Source organism: Coptis chinensis, chromosome 2, assembly GCF_015680905.1.
Source record: "Coptis chinensis isolate HL-2020 chromosome 2, ASM1568090v1, whole genome shotgun sequence".
Lineage (NCBI taxonomy): Eukaryota > Viridiplantae > Streptophyta > Magnoliopsida > Ranunculales > Ranunculaceae > Coptis > Coptis chinensis.
The window spans coordinates 44856249-44863995 of NC_141457.1; the positions used below are offsets into that span (position 1 = coordinate 44856249).

General features: G+C 37.6%; 1 protein-coding gene and 1 long non-coding RNA gene across 5 annotated transcripts; one reads left to right on the forward strand and one right to left on the reverse strand.

Moving 5' to 3' along the window:
* Nucleotides 1–1583: 1583 nt before the first annotated feature.
* LOC147516195 (ABC transporter G family member 3-like) lies at nt 1584–5308 on the forward strand. The gene is made up of 5 exons (XM_086593186.1): nt 1584–2138; nt 2234–2313; nt 3004–3007; nt 3831–4113; nt 5038–5308. The coding sequence occupies exons 1-5, from the start codon at nt 1688–1690 to the stop codon at nt 5219–5221; spliced, it is 1002 nt and encodes a 333-aa protein (XP_086449312.1). The 5' UTR covers nt 1584–1687; the 3' UTR covers nt 5222–5308.
* Nucleotides 5309–5601: 293 nt separating this feature from the next.
* Nucleotides 5602–6793, reverse strand: LOC147516196 (uncharacterized). 4 transcript variants are annotated; one of them, XR_015210972.1, is made up of 3 exons: nt 6184–6729; nt 5938–6138; nt 5602–5855 (listed from the first exon to the last, which is right to left on the reverse strand). It is a non-coding gene; the product is annotated as an uncharacterized LOC147516196 (long non-coding RNA). The 4 variants fall into 4 exon arrangements; XR_015210970.1 differs by having other exon boundaries at nt 6225–6721; XR_015210971.1 differs by having other exon boundaries at nt 5938–6057; nt 6225–6710.
* Nucleotides 6794–7747: the final 954 nt, after the last annotated feature.

A 7747-nucleotide genomic window follows, 5' to 3' on the forward strand; every position in this document is an offset into this window, starting at 1 on the left:
CGTTTCCGCCATAATTGCAAGACGCCAAAGGATGTCGACACATTTATGAACATCAAGCAACAACTTGAGAAAAAGTTACGTACTTTTGTTACTAGGTTTTGAAAGGCAGCAGTAGATGTTCCAGAAGTTTCTGATGAGATTCCTCTTTTCGCCTTTAAAGAAGCATTATATTATGAAAGAGACAGAAGTTCGAATTTTATTGTAAGGGATCTTTACCACTCTCTAATTAAAGATGCCCCTAAAACTCGGTACGATCTGTATGTTAGGGCTGAACAACACATTTGTATCGAGGAGAACCTATCGGCAAAAGCAGCAAGAGACAAAGATATTCGGGGTAAAGATTTTTCTAACAGCAAGAATTCTAAGCCGAAGCAAGAACAGTCAGATCAACAACATAACGATGGAAAGAATGACAATCAGAAGCAAGTCAATTTCAATCATGATGGAAAGACTCTACCTGAGCTAAATATGACCCTACTCAATGCCAAGTACTCTGTTATATTTGAAAAGTTGAAAAGTGGGAATCTTCTTCCCCGCCTTATCCGCTTTCAGAAGATACCAAAAGTACAAGGGACAAATCCTTGTGGTGTAAATTCCATAATGACTATGGCCATGAGACAGAACTTTGTCGCTCTCTCCTGGGTCGGATTTAGGAATTAGTGGAGAAAGGACTTTTAAATGAATATCTTACTTTTATAAAAAAAAATAATAATAATAATAAAAAATCACTTGATACATGTACTCAAAGAATTTTCTCTTGGATAATGAAGATGGTATGTAGAAAGATCGCTAAACTATTTCACAAAAGAAAATTCAACCACACGTAACAAATAGATCTTTTGAATAAGTTAATCACAAACTTATAGAGATATAAGATTGTGATATAATCATAACATGGGTTCGTCTGTGGAGGTGGAGGTATCAACAACGTTACTGGGATAGGCATTTTGTTAATTTTTAGTTTGATTCATTCACTTACGTAATTTATGGATTTCACTTGAATACAATCATCAAGTTATGGAAACAAAACAAAAGATATATAACCATAACGTACGTGCTACGAATACTAATTATCCAATGCTCCCAAACACATCCACTTACCAAAACTCCTGAAATCAACTCAAAACTAGATACAGACAAATCTTTGATCCCAACATCTGGTTATAAGGGTGGAATTCGAGCTAAACAAGCCGAGCTTTACCATGCTCAAGCTCGGCTCGCTAATTGCTTGACGAAAATTTTAGAATTGAGCTCGAGCTCGCCCTATAATATAGTAAATGGCGAGCTCGAGCCGAGCTTAAACCAACGAGCCCAAAGCCGAGAGCTCCGAGCCCTCGGTTATTTTACACTATAAATATGCTATTTGAACTAAACGAAAGCCGAACTTCATCAAAATTTGTTACACGAGCTTTTATTTGAGCTCGAGCTTGGCTCATATAGTAAACAAGCGAGCTCGAGCCGAGCTTAAACGAGCCAAGCCCAAGCCGAGCTCCGAGCCCTCGGCTCAAATTCCACCCTTATCTGGTTACACTAGATCTCCTCTTATTAAAGTAAAAAGAGACAAAGAATAAATACCGTAAAAAGCGGGTCAAAAGTGGCAAAGGAAATAAAACATAAACACTTCCACTTCACTCTCTCTTAGGGTTTTGAGCCTTGCGGTGTTCAAAGTAGAATGTGAAACATTGAGATGGAGGAAATACAGTCACAGTCAGATAACTATAGATCTTCATCATCATCAGCAAGTAGTCCAATAACAACAAGAATACCATCAAATAATTTATACTACTTAAGAAAACCAAATTTAAGACAACCCATTTCTTTTGAAGATTCACCAGACTGGGGGGAGGATGATATTGAGATTGATATTGATCAAGTTGAGGAGGAGGAAGAACTAGGACCAACTCCTTTTGCCGCGACGACAGCCACAGGTTCACCTGCTCTTTCTAAGCTTAATAGTGGGTCGTTACCGTCTATACCAATGCAGGAGATTTCTACCAATGATGTGAGGAAGATTGCGGGTGTTTCGATTGTTTGGAAAGATTTGACTGTTACTGTTAAGGGCAAGAGGAAGTATTCTGATAAGGTTGTTAAGAGTTCCAATGGGTATGCTTTACCGGGGACGCTTACTGTTATTTCGGGTAAAGCCTTTTTGTTGCATTGTGTGTTGTTATGAATGTTTGTTAAATATGTAGGATTGGAAGATGTAATGTTGTTTGGTTTGTGTTTATTGTAGGTAGATTGCGTGATCCAGCTAAGATGTTTGGTGAAGTGTTTGTAAATGGGGTGAAATCACGCTTGCCTTATGGATCCTATGTAAGTTTTAATGATTTATACCATTTTGTTTTATTGGCAAGGTGGTGTGTTTTCTGCTTAATTTAGGAATATCATATCGAGTAATGACTGCATTTTCAATTCATGTGCTTGATATTTAGTGTAAACTATATATATAGAGTAATGAGGTCGTTGCTATGGGTAAACTGTAAGGACAAAACAATCTAAATAGGAGTCTGTGGTCTGATACTTATATCTGGTTTCTTTCAACGGTAGTCAATGATGGTCCTAATTATTTGAGTAACTTCAGCGTTAGAAAATCTGTATTGTGAACCAAGGACAATGGTCATTATTCAAGTGATAAGTGAATTTATCAAGAAAAGAAGAGATACCAATCATACCATAGAGACCCAGTTTGCAAAAGCAAAAGCTGCCAAAATTCCATGTGATACCTAGTACAGTCCCATTTAAAACAGAACACTCAAAAAGTCCAAATTGGACAATGGCTTGAGTGCGTTTTGTTTTGAGCAACTTACTAGGTTGCTTAAATGTGGTGGCCTGGTGTGTCAGCCGTTATATTAGTTTAGAAGCACCTAGCTGGACAAGGCTAAATGATGAAAGCTTGGAGAAAGAAGATGTGTAAGGAAGAGGCTAAGGTGGCTTAGGCAGCAGGTAGTTGAGAGTCCCCACCTGTAATTTTGTACAGGGCTTGCTATGTTTTGACTTGTGTAGTTGTGTATACACATTTTTTTTTTCTATTAAGTTGCGGAAACAACAAAAGTATGATTTAGTACCAGTCTGATACCAATTTATTTGTTGTTTGCAATGTTCAAGATACGACTGTGCTACAATAAAAAAGAATATGATGTGAAGAAGAATTGGAATTAATCCGAGTTCAACCTCCAAATGAATTCTATTGAGGGAACCACACCTCACTAAACAAACAAAAATGAGTCTGATCCAAAATGGAATTCCATTCCATAATTTTGTCCGTGATCAGAGTTTTTTTTAAGGTTTAAATGAGCACATCTAAAACTAAATCATGCATAATCACTACCCACCCATTAACTAGAAAATGAACAGAAACCTGTACATGACTCGTTCCAACTAATTACCAGTTAAACATGAGACAATCCTTCGAGATTATCCAACTAAGTAACTCTCGTGTTAACATTCCATGCACATAACAAACTGCCAAGCATTGAAAGAATGCTTGCATAATGCATGTTATCCCCATACAAGATCTGCTCATCTGCCCGTATTGGTTTGTTCTTCCTTCTCCTTAAAGCATCATAAGCAGACGTTGGTGGAGAACCTGTATTCATTAGTTTGTTAATAATAAACCTACTACTACTATTGTTATTGACATTATAACTGTTTTTATCTAGATAAATGATACTGCTCTTATCATAATTAATTAATTACAATTATGGTAATACTGTAATGTTATTTGTAGTGATATAAATATTAATCACCATCTCCATCACTATCATGCATAAAAAAAGTGTCTTAGTTTGGATAGACCTGTGTTCAATGAGATTTGTTTCCCCACTTAGCAGGGATATGTAGAAAGGAATCGACCTTGATAGGATCCCTCACTGTCCGAGAGATGCTATATTACTCGGCTCTTTTACAACTTCCTGGATTCTTGCAAAAGAAGAGTTTGGTGGAGGATGCCATCCTTGCTATGTCTTTGGGAGATTATGCGAACAAACTGATTGGTGGGCACTGTTATATGAAGGGCCTCCCTAATGGTGAGAGAAGACGGGTTAATATCTCAAGGGAACTTGTTATGCGACCACAGATCTTATTTATAGATGAACCTCTTTATCATCTTGACAGGTATCATTAATCTTCTAACTCAGATTAGTACATCACTGCATCAGTTAATCTGGTGTTTTTTTTTATAGTCATGCATCTGGTAGTAGCATTGATGTGTTGATAACCCAACACCGAGTGCACAGTCGACTCTTAGTGCCTATGCAAGGTGGGAGTAGTTATTCTGGACCAGGAAAAACACGTGAACAAAAGTAAACCAAACATTTACTGCGATCCAGACAATCTTTCGTGAAATTGACTCGATGGGTCAAGTCTTAAAACTCTCATATGTCCCCTTTTCCCCCTTTCTTCTCCTTGTCCCAATTGAAGTGATTAAGAGAATTATGCAATTGGGTTGGGTGGCTCTTGATCTAGCATTTCTTTTAGGTTGAGTTAGTTATATGGTGAGTTGCAAATTGTGTTATTTTCCCACCTATAGGTCATCTTTCACCTATTTTCACATCTCCTCTTACACTGTTTGATAACCAAACTTCCTAGAACACTCAATCACTATCGAGTAGGCTATTTTTTATTTCCCTTTGTTAGCAATTTAGAAGCACTACAATAAGCTCCCTCACATCACTTAAATTACAATTAGCTTTTCTTTTAAAAAAAATTTAGAAGAACCTCCCTTGGGTCATTGAAAGTATATAATCAATCTCTCAGTGTTTTTATACTACATTTGAATAAGAATAAGAACCCAAAGAACGAGACTACTTATAGGAATAGATGATAATGTTTGCGCAATGGGTTAAAAAACTTTAAAAAAACCCGGTGCTAAACAGTTTTGTAAATGTGAGACAGCTATGTTGTTCGAGGAATCTGGGTCCTTATGATCCAGCATACAGTGATTTGTGTTTCTTGTGAATTTGTATCCTTTGCGCTCTAAATCTAGTAAGTATAACTTGTCATGGGATTGGTTTAACAGTTAATATTTCTTCTTTCCAGTGTTTCTGCACTTCTGATGATGGTAACTTTGAAGAAACTTGCCAGCACCGGATGCACTATTATTTTCAGCATGTACCAGAGCAGTACAGAAGTGTTTGGCCTTTTTGACAGAATTTGTTTGCTTTCCAATGGAAATACATTATTTTTTGGAGAAACGTTGGCTTGTTTGCAGGTGGGTTTTTAGGGTCTGTTATGTTCTCCCTTTATTGATCTTAGATTTGCACTGTATATAAATAATTTGATGGTGATGTTTAAAAATTATCATTAAAGATACCGGTCGCTGAGTATGAGCATTCGAAGTCTTTCCATCACAGCAAGTGTTTTGGCGAAGAGGAGCTACAACTTTGCTAGTGTCAGCATCAAGATTTGTAGAATCCTTTTCAGCAGTAGGTACAATAACATTAGTAATCACCTTGAATCCAGCAGTAGATTTAGGAGGCTGTGGAGGGGGTAAATAGGTTGATTAATTAGTTTCATACTAACCATATCTTTCCTGCTTCTAGAAGTTACTCCCTAGCAGTTGTTATTTACAAAGTTGTCCTAATCGCATTACAAGATATAAAAGGAACGAAAGAAACCCAACTTGGATCCAGAATTCACATTTTCTCGAGCTGAATAAGTTTTAGGCGAATATAGTTTTCAAGCAACCTTTACATCTTTATTAAAAGGTCTCAGTGGTGAATTACGAAACAACTTCCCCTGGAGCTTCTTGAAACCCGATCCATTAACAACCGAACCCACATCCTCTAACGCCGACTTTCCTCCTCCTTCAATAAGCTTACTATGAGATCCAACAATTTCAGATAACTCATGTGGACCTGGAAATAATCAAAAGAAGAAGGACATTAATCCAAAATTCAATTCATGGACAAAAAGGCAAACAACTAAAAACACATATACCTTCTTCTGTAACGCGGCATGAATTGGTCGGAGCCAAGATTCTCTTAATGTGATTTAGCTCTTGAGGTGAATTATTCAAAACCCCTAATCTAATGTCCTCATCCACATTCTATTTCATGTCTGTGTGTTCATCAAGATTTTCAACACTCAAAACAAATGCCAAAACGTTGTGATCCATTCGTAAATCAAAATAACCAAGGGCTAGAAATCAAAGATAAATTGCTGATTAGAGAAAGAAATACTTACGAGGATTTCTAGTATTGCTGATTAGAGAAAGAAATACTTACGAGGATTTCTAGTACGTCTCATTTTTGTTGAATTGAGGTGGAGAGCAGAAATGATCTCTTTCTAGTCGTCTCTTCCTTCCACGTTTTCTTTATTTATATTTCTGAATGACTTATGAGAGAAGTAATAAGTTTCCGCGGGACTTTTCAAAGCCGGGATTGAAGTGAGTACCGCACGTGAGTGGTATTTCTGCCGGTATTCCCGTATGTTTGATTGGTTGTTAGTTTGTTATTTGGTGATGTTGATATATTGAAACTATGTCTCGGCAAAATGAGCCCAGCCCTGCCCCGGGTATCAAACTACCAACTAGCCCACACCAACACGGTTTGCATGGAGGATTGCATCATCCATTGTGCTAGCGTTTTTTTTTAAAGTGGATGAGCCTGCAGATTCAGTCAGGTATCTTGAAAAGGTTACAAAGGACACCATCGTACTGTCAAAATGTGCTGTGCTCAGAGCTATTCGGAAGTTCAAGGCTTGGTTTACTAGCTGATGTTATACTCAAGCATGTATTATTGAGACTAATAGGTGTGCATACTATTTTTCTAGTCTTGCTAATGACGATGGTTTATTGAAGCAAGTGAAGTGTTGTCTTCATTTGTAGGCAAATTGCATATTTCACCCTCGAACTTGTCAAGTTTTACCACTTACCCTCCTAAAGTTCAGTTTAGGCAATTTTAACCCTGTACTTGTAAAACATATCCACCTTCATATTTCCGGTACATTTCCAAAGACCAAGAGTGGCGTGGAGTGACGTGGAATTATATTTTTATGGCGTGGAATTTCTAATTTTGCCACGTGTCAAATTCTAATTTTGCCACGTCGAGAAAATATAATTCCACGCCACTTTTCGTCTTGCGGAAATGAACTGAAAAATGGAGCTGGATCACGTTTTACAAGTCGAGCCTTGCTGAAGTGAAAAGTTCGATGCAAAAAAACAAGTCGAGGGTGAAAACTGCCTTTTTGCCTCATTTGTATCACTTACTCTCCTTTGAGAAACCTGCACCTCTGATCTTGTTGGAGTTATCCCTCACATGAGGAAGATGAGAGAAATCGGTTGACGTTTGCGTGGAGAAGCCTGAGCATGCACGCACTCAGATTGGCCTAAGCACAGAGTGCACCCGCCCTCATGTTACTGGATTTTTGGTTCGAGGAAAAATTAGAGGGGCGACGACGATTTTGCCTTGACAAGCTATGCCTATATTTGCATTCTAATTCGCTACATTAACCTCGAATTTGGAAGAGCAGTATATAAACAGAAACAAGGTTTTGGAAAACCAAAACTAACACAATTGAAACCCAATTTTGAGAGCAATCAAGATTGAGAGAAAACCTTTGCAGTGAGAAAAACCTGTAAAGAGAGAGGAGTGATCTAGTAAGGTGAAAGATTGAAAGGAGTAATTGTAATCTTTCTTCCCACTTTATAAAAAGATTAGCTCTTGTGGAAGTAGGTATCATTGGCCGAACCACGGTACATCTTTGGGTTGTGGTATGCTTGTTCTTATCTTTACATTATTATTTGTTG